Source organism: Sorex araneus, chromosome 3, assembly GCF_027595985.1.
Source record: "Sorex araneus isolate mSorAra2 chromosome 3, mSorAra2.pri, whole genome shotgun sequence".
Classification (NCBI taxonomy): domain Eukaryota; kingdom Metazoa; phylum Chordata; class Mammalia; order Eulipotyphla; family Soricidae; genus Sorex; species Sorex araneus.
The window spans coordinates 224,857,794-224,878,000 of record NC_073304.1 but is presented as its reverse complement, the minus strand read 5'-3'; the positions used below and the strand labels follow the sequence as shown (position 1 = coordinate 224,878,000).

Here is a 20,207-nt window from a genome sequence, read left to right as displayed (position 1 = left end):
GAAACAGTACCAGAGACCAAAACTGTTATATGTATATATACATATATTAAGATATTTCTACATTAATTCTTTTTTATTTGAAGGGGCCACACCTGGCTTACTCAGGGCTTACTCCTGGTGTTGCTCAGGGGACCACAGGGGTACCGGGCATTGATCCCAGCTTGGCCACGTGCAAGGCAAACATCCTACTTGCTGGTTTTTTTGCTGGTTGGTTGGTTTTTGTCTTTTTAGGCTACACCCGGCAATGCTTGAGGTTACTCCTGGCTCTGCACTCAGAAATCACTCCTGGCAGTCCTCGGGTGACCATATGGGATGAGAGGATCAGACCCGGCTGGCTGTGTGCAAGGCAAATACCCTACCTGCTGTACTCCCGCTCTGGCCCACATCCTACTTGCTGTACTATCACTCCAGCCCCTCTCTATTAATCCTTGATGTTCTTAAAACTAATTACTCTTAAAATAAAAGTCACCTCTCTCAAATATATGACCACTTAATCTTTGATAAAGAAGCAAAAAATGTGAAGTGGAGCAAGGAAAGCCTCTTCAACAGGTGGTGCTGGGAAAACTGAACAGCTACCTGCAAAAAAAGTAAACTCTGACCTCTGTCTAACACCAGGCACAAAAGTCAGATCAAAGTGGATTAAATACCTTAATATAAGACCTGAATCCATAAGGTACATGGAGGAAAATGTAGGCAGAACCCTCCATGACACTGAAGCTAAAAGCATCTTTAAGGATGAAACACCACTGACCAAGCAAGTGGAAACATAAACAAATGTGACTACATTAAACTAAGAAGCTTCTGCATCTCAAGAGAAACAGTGACCAAAATACAGTAAGAGCCTACAGAATGGGAAAGGAATATTTACTCAAAACTGATAAGGGGTGAAAATACAGAATATACAAGACACTAGTAGTTGTAAGAAAAAAAAAAAACCTCCAACCCCATCAAAAAATGGGGAGAAGAAACGGACAGAAGCTTCTTCAAAAAAGAAATAAAATGGCAAAAAGGCACATAAAAAAATGCTCTACATCGCTAATAATCAGGGAGATGCAAATCAAAGCAACAATAAGATATCATCTCATACCACAGAGACTGGCACACATCAAAAAGAACAAGAACAAGCAGTGCTGGCATGGATGTGGGGAGAAAGGGACTCTCTTCCATTGTTGGTGAGAATGCCGATGCCAACTGGTTCAGTCTTTTTGGAAAACAATATGGGCATTCCTTCAAAAACTAGAAATTGAGCTTCCATATGACCCCACTCACTTCTGGGAATATCAAGGGTGCAAAAAAGCACAGTAAAAATTACATATGCACCTGTATGTTCATTGCAGCACTGTTCACAGTAGCCAGAATCTGGAAACAACCCGAATGCCTGAGAATAGATGACTGGTTAAAAAACTTTGGTACATCTACATAATGGAATACTATATAGCTGTTAGGAAAGATGAAGTCATGAAATTTGCTTATAAGTGTATGGTCATGGAGAGTATCATGCTAAATGAAATGAGTAAGAAAGAGAGGGACAGACACAGAATGACTGCATCATTTGTGGAATACAAAATCACAGAATATGAGGCTGATACCCAAGGACAGTAGACACAAGGGCCAGGAGTACTGCTCCATAGTTGAAAGCCTGGCTCATGAACTGGGGAGAAGGCAGCTGGATTAGATAAGGGATCACTAAGTTAATGATGGCTGGAGGGATTGTTCGGGATGGGAGATGTGTGCTGAAAAATAGATAAAGAACCAAATGTTATAGCCTCTCACTATTTATATTGCAAACCATAAGGCCCAAAAGTAGAGAGAGAATATAGGGGAAATTCTCTGCCATAGAGGCAGGGGGAGGGGAGAATACTGGGGACATTGGTGGTGGAAAATGTGCACTGGTGAAGGGATGGGTGTTCGATCATTGTATGACTGAAAGATCATTGTATGACTGAAACTCAAACATGAAAGCTTTATAACTATCTCACAGTGATTCAATAAAAATAGTAAAAATAAAAACTAAATAAAGTCATCTAAGAGCTGGAGCAATATAGCACAGCGGTAGGGCGTTCCCCTTCCACACGACCGACCCAGGTTCAATTCCTCCGCCCCTCTTGGAGAGCCCGGCAAGCTACCGAGAGTATCCTGCCCACATGGCAGAGCCTGGCAAGCTCTCTGTGGCGTATTGGTAACAATAAGTCTCTCAATGAGAGACGTTACTGGTGTCCACTCGAACAAATCGATGAACAATGGGATGACAGTGAAAGTCATCTAAAAATAGTCTGTCAGTAATATTTTATTTGGGGAGTTTGGGTGTACAATTCTGAATTATGTCTTAGAGTAAGAACCAGGTCCTATGAACTCATATTCCCAACTTGTAATCCCTTTAACTGAAGTATTAAGTTTTTGCACTGCATTCAATTTTTTTTTTTTTTAATTTATTTATTTTTAATTAGAGAATCACCGTGAGGGTACAGTTACAGATTTATACACTTTTGTGCTTATACTTCCCTCATACAAAGTTTGGGAACCCATCCCTTCACCAGTGCCCATTCTCCACCACCCGTAAACCCAGTGTCCCTCCCACCCTCCCCAATCCCATCTCCCCCCCACCCCACCCTGCCACTGTGGCAAGGCATTCCCTTCTGTTTTCTCTCTCTAATTAGCTGTTGTGGTTTGCAATAAAGGTGTTGAGTGGCCGCTGTGCTCAGTCTCTAGCCCTCATTCAGCCCGCAACTCCCTTCCCCCACATGGCCTTCGACTGCAATGTAGTTGGTGATCGCTTCTCTGAGTTGACCTTTCCCCGGAACGTGAGGCCAGCCTCGAAGCCATGGAGTCAACCTCCTGGTACTTATTTCTACAGTTCTTGGGTGTTAGTCTCCCACTCTGTTCTATATGTCATACATGAGTGCAATCTTTCTATGTCTGTCTCTCTCTTTCTGACTCATTTCACTCAGCATGAAACTTTTCATGCCCATCCACTTAACTACAAAATTCTTGACCTCCTTTTTTCTAACAGCTGCATAGTATTCCATTGTATAGATGTACCAAAGTTTCCTCAACCAGTCATCCGTTCTGGGGCATTCGGGTTTTTTCCAGATTCTGGCTATTGTAAACAGTGCTGCGATGAACATACATGTGCAGATGTTGTTTCGATTGTACTTTTTTGATTCTCTGGGATATATTCCCAGCAGTGGTATTGCTGGGTCAAATGGGAATTCAATATCTAATTTTTTGAGAGTCGTCCAAATTGTTTTCCAGAAGGGCTGAACCAGTCGGCATTCCCACCAGCAGTGAAGAAGGGTCCCTTTCTCCCCACATCCTCTCCAACAGCGGTTGCTTTTGTTCTTTTGGATGTGTGCTAGTCTCTGTGGTGTGAGGTGGTATCTCATGGTTGTTTTGATCTGCATCTCTCTGATGATTAGTGATGTAGAGCACTTTTTCATGTGCCTTTTGGCCATTCGTATTTCTTCCTTGGTAAAGTTTCTGTTCATTTCTTTGCCCCATTTTTTGATGGGGTTGGATGTTTTCTTCTTGTAGAGCTCAACCAGTGCTTTATATACCATTGATATCAACCCCTTATCTGATGGGTATTGTGTAAATATCCTTTCCCATTCTGTGGATAGTCTTTGTATTCTGGTCACTGTATCTCTTACACTGCATTCAATTTTAAAGAGTGCTCACCATTTATTATTCATGAAAAGATAGTACTTTTTATTTTTAAGCCACACCCAGCAACGTTCAGGGGTTACTCCTAGCTCTACACTCAAGAATTACTGCTGGGTACTGTATGGAGTACTGGGAATTGAACCTGGATTGGCTACAGGCAAGCAAGCATACTACGTGTTGAACTATCTAGTAATTTTTTTTTTGGGGGGGGGGGCAGAGGGGAAGCTGGTTTTGGTCACACCCAGCTGTGCCTAGGGCTTATTCCTGCTCTGGGCTCAGGACTCACTCCTGGACAGGCTCAGGGGACAATATGGAGTGCATGGAATTAAACCTGGGCCGGCCAGCTGCAAGGCAAAAGCCCTACCTGATCCACTATCCCTCTGGTCCCTCTCTCTTTTAAAAGCAGTGATGACCTGGTAATTCCACCTCACTCAGACCTATAAAACTTTTTTAAAAATCCAATGCCTACTGGGGATGGAGTAATAGCACAGCGGGTAGGATGTTTGCCTTGCACGTGGCAGACCCGGGTTTGATTCCCAGCATCCCATATGGTCCCCAGAGCACCGCCAGGAGTAATTCCTGAGTACAGAGCCAGGAGTAACCCCTAAGCATAGCCGGGTGTGACCTAAAAAGAAAAAAAAAAAAAAAAAAACAATGCCTACCCAGAGAGACAGTCAAGTCCCAATCTCCAGTACCTTAGATTATGTCCTCTGGAAAAGAAGATGTAATTACACAAAATGAGGCCATCGTGGAGGGGGAAGCATGGGGGGACCTTTAGTTCCATTTGGTCATGTCCCATGATAAGAGAAGACAGAGCAGGTGGAGAGGAGAGAGAGACAGAAGCCGAGGTGGCACACGCCTCGTAGGGCACAGGAGGGTCCCCAAGAGGCACCCGGGGGGCCGGGTCCTGCTCGCCAGCGCCTCCATTCCAGATTTCTGGATGCCTCATCTGCCAGAACGCAGAGTGCACGGTTTCAAGCACAGCCCCGGGAAATGAATGCCGGCACCTACAGCAGCGAAGCTTCCACCTGGGCTCCAACTATACCATGGATGACTAAGAGAAGCACTAAACACCAAATGCACGTATTTGCATCTTCACCAAAAATTTTGATTTTGGGGTGGCAGCAGGAACTGAATCCAGGGCATAACTCTACCAATCACAGCCCCTGGCCCTTGTGCAAAATGTCGAACAGCGCCATCCAGGCAGCACCAGGACACCCAGGTGAGAGAGCCTGAAGACTCCCAGGGTTTCCTCTGGTGCCTATCTACTGGGAACTTTAAAAAAAAAAAAAGTTACTGCAACTATCAGCAAAAGTTGCAATCACGTCTTTCTTTTTCAATATGTTTGATGCAGTATTCATTGATGCCCATTCTGATTAGAAACAGGCCCTTGGGGTTATTTTAACCTAAAAAGTTTATTCCATCCCTCTCCTCATGAGATCACTTAGGCTGATTCAACTGTTTGTATTCTATTTTCTATTTCCTGGGGTTCGTTTTTAATCCCAAACTTGTGAAGAGTGGAAATGAAAATTATGGCTTTTTGTTTTTTTGCTGTTTCGGGGCCACAGCTGGCCGCTCCGAAGGCTTACTCTGCCTCTACTTAGTCCTGTTAGTGCTGGGAGGGCCATAGGGGGTGTGGGAGATAGGACCTGGGTCAGCTGCATGCAAGGGAAGCGTCCTACCTACCATACTATTTCTCCAGTCCCTGGAAACACAGATCAACTGTCATTTATCTCTCTAGATGCTCCAGTTAGAGCTTCCAGAACTCAGCAAAGAATTAGGGCACAATGACCATCAACTGGATAAATGACACAATGAGCAATTCCCCAAGAAAACATTCCATTCAATTACCTGTCGACTCAAAAGGTTCAAAGCTGTCGACGAGGGCCAGGAAGCAGCTCAAAGGCATGCAGGAGGCAACAGTTCAACCCCTGGCACAGCATTCCCACCACCAACACCAACACCAGGTACAGCCCCGGGCATATCCACAGCTACTGTGGCCTAGGGAGTACTGCATCAAGGGGGCTGGGCACTGCTTGGGAGCTCCCTCCCAACCCCCCCATGCAACTAAACCCCCCAGTAGAGATACTATTGGGTTAATTTGTCTACAACAATTCAAGAATATAAGCCAAAGCTAAAAAAAAAGAATTTCATGGGCTGAAATTTTCATGATAGCTCCAAGGGCTAGTGCACATGCCCACACACACAGGCCCAAGTTCCACATGGCAAGATGCCCCAAGAGACACGCCCAGGAGTCCCCAAGCACCCGTGTGCGGTCCCCAAACAACCACAAAGAATTCTGAAACCACCGCCTAAAAGATCTACAAACCACAGTGCTGAAAGACAGAGGGAGAGGGGGAGAAGGGGAGAGAGGGAAGGAGGGAGGGAGGGAGAAAGAGAGGGAGGGAGGGAGGCAGGGAGGAAGGGAAGGAGGGAGGGAGGGAGAGAGATAAAGGGAGAGAAGAAGAGAGGAAAAGAGGGAGAGAGGGAGAGAGGGAAAGGGAGAGAGGGAGGGAGGGAGAGGAAGAGAGGGAGGGAGAAGGTGGAAGGTGGTGGGAGGGAAACTGGGCACACTGGAGGATGGAATGTGCACTGGAGTAGGGACAGGTGTTGGAACACTGTATGAGTGAAACCCAAGCATAACAGCATTCTATCTTACTATGATTCTATTTTTTAAAAAATTAACTACAGGGGCTGGAACGATAGCACAGCGGGTAGGGTGTTTGCCTGCACACAGCCGACCCGGGTTTGATTCCCAGCATCCCATATGGTCCCCCAGCACCGCCAGGGGTAATTCCTGAGTGCAGAGTGCAGAGCCAGGAGTAACCACTGAGCATCACCAGGTGAGACCCAAAAAGAAAAAAAAGAAAAAAAAAAAAAAACTATTAACACCAAAAGATTCATATATAACAAGCCTGTGGTTTGGAACGAGCTGCAGTTCCTTTCTGAAAGTCATCACGTCAGACAGGAATGGAGCTCGGGGGCTGAGCATGTGCTGGCAAGACTCTAGGTTTGAAGCCCAACACCCCCCACCCCCCCCCGCCCCCAAAGTAATGCCATCTTCCTTCTCTTTACAACCCCACTCTCTTTTTGGAGCCAGTGTCCTCACACATGCTAAGCTGCAACCTAAGAAGTGACCGGTGTCAAAGGCCTGGTAGTTTGGCCGGCAGGGAGGACCACTGCCTCTCGGATCTGGCCAGCACCATCATCACTGCTGCTCTTACTACAGATGACAACTCAGGAACTGAAACAAGCACAAAGCGAATCGAATCATCACAACCACTTACTTGATGAGGTTCTGGAAAGCATAGCCATCCGTCCACTGTTCGGTGAAAGAGGCCCCATGCCGGACGGTGGTGAAGTGGCCCAGTCGCAAGCGGTCCTGCATGCTCTTATCCCTACAGGCCATCTTCTCTTGCTTCGACTTAGGAGAAAAGGACACATGGAAAGTCATTTTGTTTTCCTGTGAGAATGCACTTAACAAGATTCTGGATCTTTTGTATTTTTATGCTCAAATTTTCTGGTTATCTTTGTACTGTTATGTTCGATACTGTGACAGTTAACATGCCGGTTATCATTTGTACTGCTACATTCAAATTTTCACACAAACAGCTTAATCGACTGCTAGAACAAGTATCTTCAACCTTAAATAAATTATCTGTATTAAAATGTCTTACTGTTTCTGTAATCAAAGTGGAAACACTGATTTCATTTCTTCTTGGGGGGGGGGAGGGCACCACTATGTTCACTATGTTCACAGCTTACTCCTGGCTCTGCACTCAGGGTTCACTCCTGACAGGCTCAGGGAATCATAGATTTTATGATCACAGAGATCATAAAAGACTGCTGTCTTCTATTCAGCAATTCAACAATTTCAGCAAAAGCAACCATCTGTCCCAAAACTGTGGCATCCTGGTTAAAGAAACTTTGGATCTCTATAAGGAGACCCATGAAATTCTTCAAAGAAATGGATCAAGCAATCATGAAATTCATATGGAACAACAAATGCCCACGAATAGCTAAAGCACTTCTTGGGAAAGAGACAATGGGAGGCATCACCCTCCCCAACCTCAATACAAACTCTACTACAAAGCAGTAACAATTAAAACAGCATGGTACTGGAAGAAAGGTAGAGCCACAGACCAATGGAACAGGGTGGAATATCCCTACACACAACCCCAAATGTATGATCATCTAATCTTTGATAAGGGAGCAAGAAATGTGAAGTGGAGCAAGGAAAGCCTCTTTAACAAATGGTGCTGGCAAAACTGGACAACCACATGCAAAAGAATGAGCTTAGACCTCGACCTAACACCATGCACAAAAGTCAGATCAAAATGGATTAAAGACCTCAACATCAGCCCACAATCCATGAGGTACATTGAAGACAAGGTCGGCAAAACCCCCCACGATACTGAAGCTAAAGGTATCTTCAAAGATGACACGCAACTGATCAACCAAGTGGAAACAGAGATAAACAAATGGGACTACATTAAACTAAGAAGCTTCTACACTGCAAGATATACAGTGACCAGAATACAAAGACAATCTACAAAATGGGAAAGGATATTCACTCAGTACCCATCCGATAAGGGGTTGATATCAAAGGTATAAAAGGCACTGGTTGAACTCTACAAGAAGAAAAACATCCAACCCCATCAGAAAATGGGGCAAAGAAATGAACAGAAACTTTCTCAAGGAAGAAATACGAATGGCCAATAAGAGATCATGGGATGGGGGTGTTACCGGCATGTTCTCCGCCCAGATGAGATCCAGAGCAGCCGACATGGCCCCTCTGGTCCTTAAAGACTATGATCCGGGAGGTCTACTAACCCATTTTGGCACCCAGAGACTCCTTATAGAAATGCATCTAGTCTGTGAACTGAGCTACAACCCCATGCCGCCCGGGGAGGGGGAAGGATTTTCTCTTCCAACGCTTTCTACGGGGGAGATAGCAACAGCAGCAGCAGCGCCCACGCAGCTCTGCCATCTTCTAGAACTCACAACCCAGGGGTACGAGCTTGCAGTGACGTAGCTCGCAAGAGATCATGGGATGGGGATATTACCAGCACGCTCTCCGCCCAGAGGAGATCCGAAGCAGCCGCACAAAACACGGCCCCTCTGGTCCTTAAAGACTATGATCCAGGAGGTCTACTAACCCATTTTGGCACCCAGAGACTTCTTACAGAAATGCATCCAGACTGTGAACTGAGCTAAAATAACAAAAATCCCAAACCGCGCGGCTGTTGTTGTGGCCGCACAAGCTCATATAATCTTTATTCTCAGCATGGAAAACAAATTATCAAATGATACCTTTTAAGCAGGTTTGACTGTTGGGGGAAAATTCCAAATAATAATAGTCAGTTCTCTGTTGAATGTATTCAAATGTATTCAAATGTATTCAAATGTATTTAATAGAGAGAATAAAGTACTGATCATTAGCCACTCAGGTGGGGGGGTACAAAAGGGGGGTATATTGGGGTTCTTGGTGGGGGAACAGGTGCACTTGTGAAGGGATGGGGGTTTGATCATTATATGACTGAGACTTAAACCTGAAATCTTTGTAACTTTTGTCACGGTGATTCAATAAAATAAAAATTTTAAAAAAGGGGCCGGAGCGATAGCACAGCGGGTAGGGCGTTTGCCTTGCACGTGGCCGACCCGGGTTCGATCCCCGGCATCCCATATGGTCCCCCAAGCACTGCTAGGAGTAATTCCTGAGTGCAAAACCAGGAGCAACCCCTGAGCATTGCTGGGTGTGACCCAAAAAGCAAAAAAAAAAAAAAAAAAAAAAGAAATACGAATGGCCAAAAAGCACATGAAAAAATGCTCTTCATCACTAATCATCAGGGAGATGCAGATCAAAACAACTATGAGATACCACCTCATACCACAGAGACCAGCGCACATCCAAAAGAACAAAAGCAACCGGTGTTGGCGTGGATGTGGGGAGAAAGGGACCCTCCTACACTGCTGGTAGGAACGCTGACTAGTTCAGCCCTTTTGGAAAACAATGTGGTCACTTCTCAAAAAATTAGAAATTGAGCACCAATTTGACCCAGCAATACCACTTCTGGGAATATATCCTGGAAAGGCAAAAGAATATAGTTGAAATGACATCTGCACTTGTATGTTCATCACAGCTTACAACAGCCAGAATCTGGAAAAAATCCAAGTGCCTGAGAACAGATGACTGGTTAAAAAAACTTTGGTACATCTACACAATGGAATACTATGCTGCTGTTAGAAAAGATGAAGTTATGAACTTTGTATATAAGTGGATCAACATGGAAAGTATCATGCTAAGTGAAATGAGTCAGAAAGAGAGAGACAGACATAGAAAGATTGCACTCATCTGTGGAATATAAAACAACAGAATGGGAGACCAACACCCAAGAATAGTAGAAATAAGTACCAGGAGGTTTACTCCATGGCTTGGAAGCCGGCCTCACATGCTGGGGGGAAGGCAGCTCAGATAGAGAAGAGAACACCAAGTAAAGTGTGGTTGGAGGACCCACTCAGGATGGGAGATGCGTGCTGAAAGTAGGCTATAGATTGAACACGATGGCCACCCAGTACCTCTATTGCAAACCACAACACCCTTAAAAGGAGAGAGAGAACAAAAGGGAATGCCCTGCCACAGAGGTGGGGTGGGGTGGAGGGAGATGGGATGGGGGGTGGGAACGATACTGAGGTCATCAGTGGAGGAGAATGAGCACTGGTGGAGGGATGGGTACTCAAGCATTGTTTGACTGAAACACAAGCACGAAAATATGTAAATCTGCAACTGTACCCAAATGGTGATTCATTAATTTAAAAAAATAATAATAATTTTTTTAAAAAGGAAACTGGTATATCTACACAATGGAATACTATGCAGTGTTAGAAAAGATGAAACCATGAAATCTGCATATAAGTGGATCAACATGGAGAGTATCATGCTAAGTGAAATGAGTCAGAAAGAGCAGGACAGACACAGAATGACTGCACCATTTGTGGTATATAAAGTAAAATAACAGGAGAATAACACCTAAGATAATAGAGATAAAAGCAAGGAGGATCACCCCACTGCTTGGAAGCCAATCTCATGTGCTGGGGGAAAAGGCAGGTGGGAGGAAGAAGAGACCACTAAGTAAATGATGGTTGGAGGCATTGCTCGGGATGGTAGATACATGCTGAAAGTACACTATGGACCAAACATGATGGCTGCTTAGTGCCCATACTGCAAACCATAACACCCAAAAGAAGACCGAGTAAGAGGGGCTGTGCCTGCCACAGAGGCAGGGGTTGGGAAGGGATGAGGGTGGCGGGAGGGATACTGGGAATGTTGGTGGTGGAGAATGGGCACTGGTGGAGGAATGGGTACTCAGATGTTGTTTGATTGAAACGTAATCACAAAAGTTTGTAAGTCTGTAACTGTGTCTCACAGTGATTCATTAAACAAACAAACAAACAAAAAACCTGTGGCATCATCTCATTAGGAAGTACTTCCAACTTAATATAAGGTAAGGGCTGGAGATGTAATACAAATAAACTCATCAACCTTTTTGTTTTGGTTTTTGAGTCACACCCGGCGATGCTCAGGGGTTACTCCTGGCTCTGCACTCAGGAATCACTCCTGGCGGTGCTCAGGGGACCATATGGGATGCTGGGAATCAATCCCAGGTCAGCCACGTGCAAGGCAAACACCCTACCCGCTTTGCTATGGCTCCAGCCCTTCATCAACCTTTTAAATAGTTATTAAAAGCAAGTTAAAATCAACACAGCTGGCACAGATTCTATCTCCAGCCCCCTCTATGCTCCCCCAGCACTACCAGAAATGATCCCTGAGCAAAGAGCGAGGAGTAAGCCCTGAACACAAGCTGGGTTTGGCCCAAATGCCAAAAAAAAATAAAATAAAAATTTCAGAGAAAGATGAAGGTGTCCCAACAATGACATACAGTGAGCATCCTGGGTCACACAGGCACCTTAACTACTCACCTTTTCAATAAGAAGTTTCTTGCTCATTGTTACACATCGATTTAATCGTTCTTTGTATTTCTCTAGCATCTTCTGCTGTTCATCAATCTGCCGTCTCAAATCACAGTTGGCCTTCAATGGAAATAAATATCTAAATTAGCTCCAAGGAAATTAGCAGTATTACAAAAGCAGTTTGTAAGGACTTCACAATTAATTTCTGTTGTTAAATTTAAAGACTGAAAGAATCAAGAGTATTTATGTCATTTAAATTTCAAAAACACAATATATACTTTATTCCTTTATTCTCTCTTAATAGACTAAACTATTTGTTACAGATGAACTGTTACAGAAATATGTTTTACTACTCAGCGTATTTTATTTTCAGCTATAGCTAATTTCCATCTATCACATATGCCTATACTGGCACAAAACAACAATTTAAAAAATTATCAAGAAGGGGCTGGAGATAGTACAGCAGGGAGGGCACTTGCCTTGCACGCAGTCAACCCAGGTTCGATTCCCAGCATCCCATATGGTCCCCTTAGTACCCTCAGGAGTAATTCCTGAGTGCAGAGCCAGGAATGACCCCTGAGCATTGCCAGGTCAGGTCAGGTGTGGCCCAAAGACGAAGAAGTAAAAAGTAAAAAAAATTAAGTTACCATGAAGGGCCAGAGAGAGAGAGAGAAGAGAGGTCAGACTCCTGCCCTGCATGCAGGCCACTCCAGCACCCCTGAGCCTCTGAGCCAGGCATGATCCCTGAGTAGAGAGTAAGGAGTAAACTCCCGAGCCCTGAGCACTACCAGGTGAGGGGGGCGGGGGAAGCAAAAAAGCTCTCATGAGGGGCTAGAGCGATAGTACAGTGGGGAGGGTGCTTGCCTTGTATACAGCTGACACGAGTTTACTCCCCAGCATCCCATATAATTCCCTGAGAACCACCAAGAGTAATTCCTGGGTGCAAAGTCAGGATTATCCCCGGAGCATTGCTGGGTGTGACCCAAAGAGCTCACCCAAAAACAAAAACAAAAAAAAGCTGCCATGAATGTTTAAAATACATACTAAGAGTACAAAAATATGTTCAATTGGTCCTTGCTTTTCTATTCTTATTCCCAAACAGAAAAATAAACTAACTTAAAAGTTTCTTAACAAAAAGTTTAAGCACACCCATGCTCACCTAATACAGAAATAACAGGGGCTGGAAAACTAGTACAGCAGGTAGGCACTTGCCTTGCACACGGCTGATCCAGGAATGATCACCAACACTACATATGATCCCCTCAGCCCTGCCAGGAGGATTCCTAAGCACAGATCCAGGAGTAAGTCCTGAGTACAGCTGGGTGTGGCCCCAAAATAAAAACAAAAAAGAACAAACATGCTGACTAGAAGGTTCTAGTCCAAGAATACTAGATTGGGGGCCAGAGCGACAGTACAGCGAGGAGGGTGTTTGTCTTGCACGCAGCAGACCTGGGTTTGATCCCCAGCATCCAATATGGACTCCCCAGCCCAGCCAGAAGTGACCCTCAAGTGCAGAGATAGGAGTAAGCCCTGAAAACTGCCAAATGTGCCTCCTACCCACCACAAAAGAAAAAACATGCTAGAATTTAAACACATATCTGGGGCTGGAGCGGTAGCACAGCAGGTAGGGCATTTGCCTTGAACACAGCCAATCCGGGTTCAATTCCCAGCATCCCATATGGTCCACAAGCACTGCCAGGAGTAATTCCTGAGTGCATCAGCCAGGAGTAACCCCTGTGCATTGTTGGGTGTGACCCAAAAAAGCAAAAAGAAAAAAAAAGAATTTAAACACATATCTAATTAAGTGGTGGTCAGAAGAATGGGCTAAATACTTTGAAAAATCCAAGCCTTCTACAGTATGAGAGAAGGAAAGAACTGCTAATTCACATCTAGTTCAACTTATGATTCCTGAACTTATTCTTGGGTTAAACAAAAGGTTTTGCTACTCACTTAGCAAATACATACTGTATCGTAGTAAGTTGCTTAAAATTATGAAAAAATGCTGGCATTTCCCAATTAAATGGGAATATCTTTTTCTAAGACAGTAAAAAGCACAAAGAGAAATAGTTCAGCAGAACTGCACCCATGAACAGCAGTTTCCATCTCCAACTTTCCACCTTCTCCTGAGTGTAATTTTTTATTATTTTTTTTCTGAGGGTTCTACAGACCATGTTATCAAACACAAAAAATAAGTACATATGGGTAACTCTAACTAATTTATACTAAAGACTCTAAAAGACAAAGATCATGTAATGCTTATCTGACAGTCTATCTACTTTTGTGGGTAACTCTAACTAATTTATACTAAAGACTCTAAAAGACAAAGATCATGTAATGCTTATCTGACAGTCTATCTACTTTTGCTTTGCTTGTTCTGTACCCAGCAATAGGGCTTAGGGTTATTCCTGGCTCTGTCAGGGGCAAGACTGCTGGAGAGCTTTTGCAGTGCTGGGATTCCAACCGAAGTTACGGGCACATGGTTGCCAGGCAAGTGTCTAGTGACTGAAACTTTCTCTAGCCCCTCAATCTACTTTTGGAAGGAGAGCATTTTCTTAAAATCTGTAATCAGATGTATGGAATCAATCTCTGGCTGTTTATTTACACCATAAAGAAATCTAGGGGCTGGAGGGATGGCACAGCAGGTAGGGTGTTTGCCTAGCACGCAGCCGACCCAGGTTCGATTCCCAGCATCCCATATGGTACCCTAAGCACCGCCAGGAGTAATTCCTGAGCACAGAGCCAGGAGTAACCCCTGAGCATTGCCGGGTATGACTCAAAAAGCATAAATAAATAAATAAATAGATAGATAAACAAACAAACACCTTAAAGAACTCTTAGGCTGGCTGCCCTCTCGAGTCAGCACTCTCCCGTGAACACAGCTCACGGGCTTGCTTTCACACTCTGAAGAAGCCCATGTTCTCTCTTGAGCACGTACTTCCTTTCTCTCTCTTCCCTGACATCCCACACCTGCCCAAAAGAGGCAGACACCATCCACTCGGGCCCTCTGCCTCTGCAGATCAGACCCCAGTCCTGAGCCTGCCTTTCCGATGCATCCATTCCTTCACTGCTGCTCCACAGCCACAAAACAACTGCTGCTGGCACAGCGGGGAGAGCGTTTACCTTGCACACAGCCGACCCGGGTTCAATCCCTGGCATCCCATATGGTCCCCCAAGCACCACCAGGAATAATTCCTGAGTGCAGAACCAGGAGTAACCCCTGTGCGTCACAAGTGTGACCCAAAAAGGAAAAAAAAAAAAAAAACCCAAAAATTTGCTGCTTCAGAAACCGAGGGTGGCTGGGGGCGAGGAAGGAGGCCTGTGGCTTCTGAGAAAAGGCAGACATGTCTTTGAAAGCCCCACAGAACCGTAAAGGAGGATTCCAGTTTTTGCTATCCTCCATTTCCTCAATCCTTTCTGAGCTCTTCTGGGTTTTGAGGTCTCCCCCGCTCAGGCGCCCAGAGGCCACTCCCAGGACTGAAGAAGCAGGGACAGAAAATGAGCCTCTTGCACGCAAAGCACGTGTTCAGCCCGGGGCTCCCTCGCTCCACCCCCCAGGACAAAGCGACGAAGGAAAAAGAGCTTTTCCCTCTTTAGTCCAGCGCACCTACTCTGAGCAAAAGCCTGCTAGGACCGGAAGTAGGCTAGTGCTCATTTATCTGGAGGGTAGAGGGAGGGTCTCGCCAGCTCAGGAGATAGAGGCCACTCCTGGCCAGGTGTTTCAGTGATAAGCCACCAGGGCCATCTGGGATGCCCAGGGCCACCAGGGCTGTAGCTTGTGGTATCTGAGGGGAGCGTGTGGTATCTGGAATGGGGCCTCGCTCATGTGAGGGATGTGGCCATCCTACAAGCTTCTCCCTGGCCCTGTGTCTGATTGGAGGGAGGGACTGGAGGTTGGGGCGGGTACACCAGACCGTACAATCCATTCCACTTGGCTCTCCGTTCAGTCCTTTGTACTGAGTACTTTAAAGAGCTTTTCAGATTCATGATCTATCTGATTATAAATCTTGACAATCTAGTCAGTACTCAAGTGGAAAGAATCAAAAAGACCAACTCTAACAATAATACAGGCAAACAAGGGAAGATGAAACACATACACTAGGGGCTAGAGTGATAGCACAGTGGATAGGGCATTTGCCTTGCACGCAGCCGACCCAGGTTTGATTCCCAGCATCCCATATGGTCCCCCAGCACTGCCAGGAGTAATTCCTGAGTACAGAGCCAGGAGTAACCCCTGTGCATTGCTGGGTGTGACCCAAGAAGCAAAAAAAAAAAAAAGAAAACAAACAAACAAATTAAAAAAAACACATATACTAAATCCAGACAAGGCTCTCCTCATTCACTGGATAAAAGAAAACAACAATACAAAAGGAAAATTTATTTCTGAATAAGGAAAGGGAGCATGAGATCAGTCCATGAAAAGCATCTCCCTGGAGAAGTGAAGGAATACTGTGAAAAACTGCTATCATATTCCATAACATTTGGGGAAAAGATATCTGTGAAATGTGAGCCAATGGTAATGAGAAATGCACAGGCTGGGGTAAGAAAATGAAGTGGATAAGAAAAATATGCCGTATATCAATAGCATCCATAGTAGAGTCAAAATTAACCTAGGCTGCAATAAACAGAAAAGACATGGAAGAGGCCAGAGAGATGGGACGGTGGGTAGGGTTACTGCCTTGCCACACCCGACCCAGGTTCCGTCTCGGCATCCCCTGTGGTCCACTAGGAGTGATTCATGAGCATCACTGGGTTTGGCCCCCAAACAAAAGACAAAAGACACGAACAAAAAAAAAAAAATCTACAACATAAAGTCTCCAATTTAAAGGCAATGCTTAGAAAGTAAGCACGTATCAGGCGCACTCAAATTAAATCCTGGGTCTAGAGAGACACCACAATGGACGAAGCACATTCTTTGCACAGAGGAGGCCCAGGTTCAATCCCTCACACCAGATTTCCAGAGCACTGCCTGTCAGGACAAGCTTCTGAAACCTCAAGGTACAGCCCATAAGCCAAAATTAAAAACAAAAGAGCTAAGGGCTAGAGAGGTAGTACAACAAGTTCTGGGCTCAATCTCAAGCATCCTATATGGTCCCTTGAGCACCACCAGGAGCAACTCCTGAGCATCACCTGATGTGGTCCAAAAGCAAAACAAAAAACCAGAAAGAAAAGAAAAAAGAAAAAACTAAATACTTAGCATTTAATTTTACTATATGGCTAGTTATCTTTGATACATACTCTACACTCATTGATATGTAAACAATCCAAATATAAATAACACCATAAATAGGTACTTATAAAAACTCTTACCACATTTTAATACTCACTCTTAACAAATCATCTATTCTTCCCTCCTTCTTCTCTAAGTCAGAATTCTTACTGTTTTCTAGTGCAGATATTTTTTCTATTGTGAGGTCAGACTATAGAAACGAAACAAAAATAATTTAGAATTTCAAAACATTATGTCATCACATTTTTCTCATTGCTTTCCTGTAAACAAGCATTTATTAATACAAATAATCTGGAATCATATGACTTGAGAAATGAAACATGCTTTTCCTATACCACTCCTTTATTCTGCTATATCTGCACTACAAAAACATGTCACCTTAGAATAAAATTGCATTCTCAAGCTTCTGTGCACTGATGGGACAGAAACATTCCACTACAGAAATAAACCTAACAAAAAGAAAAGAACCTCGGAGGAGACGGGACCCAGGGTTTAGACAAACCAACCTGCCCCCTAGTGGGCACAAAGGGCAATCAGACGGGGAAGCGTGCGGTTCTCTGTTCAACTATCCACAGGAGAAGATTCAAATAAAATCAAAACTGGCTCCTGGGCCTTAGGAAATTCTCTGTGATTGCCAAGCAGCCTGTCTTGAAGTCAACACAGCACCAAGAGGTTTCAAGAACGCTCAGGAGGGCTGAGGAGAGCTCAGGGTTAGGGGCACAGGCATAAGCAAGGCCTCCAGCGCAACTCCCACATAGCCACAGCACGGCCCGCTTGGCCACGTATCACCAGGAGCGGCCCTCGGACACCTGAGCAGAGCTTGGGAGGCCTCCCTGACCTCTACCCCCCTCAACAAAAGAAGGAAGGCCCAGCATACTATTTGGCCAGCTCAGCCCCACAAGACGGAAGATAGATACGCTCTCCTTCAGGGGAACCTGAATGTTCACATTCCCTTAATTAAAAACAGTCCCTGAAAACTAGCTAAGAAAAACCATATTGGTGTGCCATATTAAGTTGTCAGGTCCTGCAAATAAGCAGCCGCTTTCTTTGGAATCAATATCACTCAAGCCTACCGCTAGCACCATCCTAAGGAGCATTTTGTATACAAGGAGAGAATCAGAATAAAATGCAGTTTAGAGATAACTTCTAACTCAAGGAAATGGAAGTCCTGAAAGATAAATGCAAATCACAATGCCAGAATGTGGACCCAGGCCTAAAGACTCCGGAACGTTCTTTCCTCCACAGTGTAAGTATTTCCGTTTCAATACGACAGAAAGATAAACACCTCAGAAAGTTAAAGCACCTTCTGAAAGATTTTAATACTCATAACACAAGCTGGAAATACAGACACATGAATCATGAGGTTAGATTAGAGAAGGGGAGAGTCGCGAGGGCTCGAGGCCCCCCTCGTGGCTAGCACGGGCTCCGGAGCAGGCCGTCTCCTCGTCCGCTCTGGAGCCCCCAGCATACCTGGGTCTGTCTGTGCTGGATGGAGATCTGCTTCTGGGAGCTGCAGGAATGCTCTGTATTGGCAGATCCCGTAGAAGAGGGACTATTTTGCTGGGCCTGTGATAAAGGAAGGTCAATCAAAAGAAAGTTTCGCATCTTTCTTTACAAACATTTGTATAAAAGCAAACAACTCTATGAAAACAAAATTCCTCTAATGAAAGTCAGAAGCCAGGGCCTTGCCGTCAGGATGAAAGCATAACTGATCATGGCAGGAGAGAGTGGGTAGAGGGCAGGGAGAGTTCCTGCCTTGAACAGGGCCACCCAGGTTCAATCCCCGGCACCGTCCGTACATGGTCCTGCCAGGAGTGATTCCTGAGCACAGAGACATGAGTAAAGCCCGGAACACCTCTGGATGTGACCCCCCAAAAAAATAAATAAGAAAACACAATAATTCAGAGATCCCAAGATGGCTCAGTAGCACAAAGCTTGGAGCTCTGAGTTGAAAGCCTGAGGCCAGAACTTAATCTCCAGTGCCCCTGAGTACCTAGGGGGCACCAGGAAGCCCCCTGGTCTGGGATACTAGTCAGGGAAATAGCACTGTAGCACTGTCTTCCCGTTGTTCATCAATTTGCTCGAGCGGGCACCAGTAATGTCTCCATTGTGAGACTTGTTACTGTTTTTGGCATAATGAATACGCCATGGGTAGCTTGCCAGGCTCTGCCGTGCGGGTGAGATACTCTCAGTAGCTTGCCGGGCTCTCCAAGAGGGGCGGAGGAATCAAACCCAGGTCATCTGCGTGCAAGGCAAATACCCTACCACTGTGCTATCTTCAAATAAGGGAAACGGGATATGCATAGCAGCTTGGACTATGTTCCTATAAATGCCTTTCGGGGTGGGGCAGCTGTGCCACAGTGCCACGCTCGGCAGTCACTCCTGGCTGTGTTCAGGGATCACTCCCTCTGGAGCTCAGGGGCCATATGCAGTGCCAGGGATCAAACCAGGGTTGGCCACATGCAAGGTGAACGCTTTTTTTCCCCTGTGCTATCTTTCCGGGAACCTGTAAACATTTTAAAATAAGAAGTACTTATGAATGAGCTTTTAATTACACTAAGTAGAGAAAATTAGAAGTTATTCCTGAGAGCTGGGAATATGACTCAAGTATGCACGTGCATATAGTTTGTTAGGTATGGCCCCGGTGATTAAAAAAAAAAAGTTATTTCTGTAATAACAAGTCCTTTCCACTTGTATTTCAAAGTGCCACTGTCAGAAAACGCTGGTGAAGATGTCTGCAGTCTTCGAGGGATAGGGGATGACCAGTACACCACCCTCCCACATCTGGGTCCCGCCACTGCTGGTGAGACTGGCAGCTCATCGTCACATCTCCAAAGCTCGTGGAGCACACAGCCAGAAGTTCACAGAGCTGACAGCCCAGTAGAAGCACAGAAAATCAAATGGGAAAGTTATGTCAAAGCCCACTAAGCTCGATGAGTGAAAGCAGTAACACAGAAGGCCCAGCCTGCACCTAACAGCTCAGCAAATCCCCAGGCAATGACTTTAGTAGCATCACTAAGTGACAAATGCTGTAACAAGTAATGCAAAGCTAAGGCAGCAGGCTTGGAGGTGGGTGGGAAACTGGAGACATTGGTGGAGGGAAGGCCGCACTGGTGGTGAGATTGGTGTTGGAATACTGAATGTCTGAAACAACTGTATTATGAACAATTTTGTAAATCACAGTGTTTAAATAAAGTTCCATACCAAAACAAAAAAAGAAAGAAATTGAAGGCTGGTAAAGACTCCCCTGTGTAGAATGCTGGTGACTGCAGGCAGAGGGCTCTCCTGAGTCCACAAACACCGCCATGAACATACTGTGGGCCACAATTCAGGCTGATTTCCAACAGCC

At 45.0% G+C, this 20,207-nt stretch overlaps 1 protein-coding gene across 7 annotated transcripts in view; it reads right to left on the bottom strand.

Annotated features, from left to right (window-relative positions):
- The window catches only part of TLK2 (tousled like kinase 2), a 110,568-nt gene that overhangs the window by 36,775 nt on the left and 53,586 nt on the right, over positions 1–20,207 (bottom strand). For 5 of the 7 annotated variants that reach the window (XM_055132658.1, XM_055132656.1, XM_055132660.1 and 2 more), the window contains 4 exons: positions 18,329–18,424; positions 16,956–17,048; positions 11,641–11,751; positions 6,948–7,084 (listed from right to left, as the gene is read on the bottom strand). In XM_055132658.1, the coding sequence (XP_054988633.1) occupies positions 6,948–7,084; positions 11,641–11,751; positions 16,956–17,048; positions 18,329–18,424 (437 nt within the window). The remainder of the gene's footprint in view (positions 1–6,947; positions 7,085–11,640; positions 11,752–16,955; positions 17,049–18,328; positions 18,425–20,207) is intronic. The other 2 variants (XM_055132662.1, XM_055132659.1) reach the window with 1 other exon arrangement.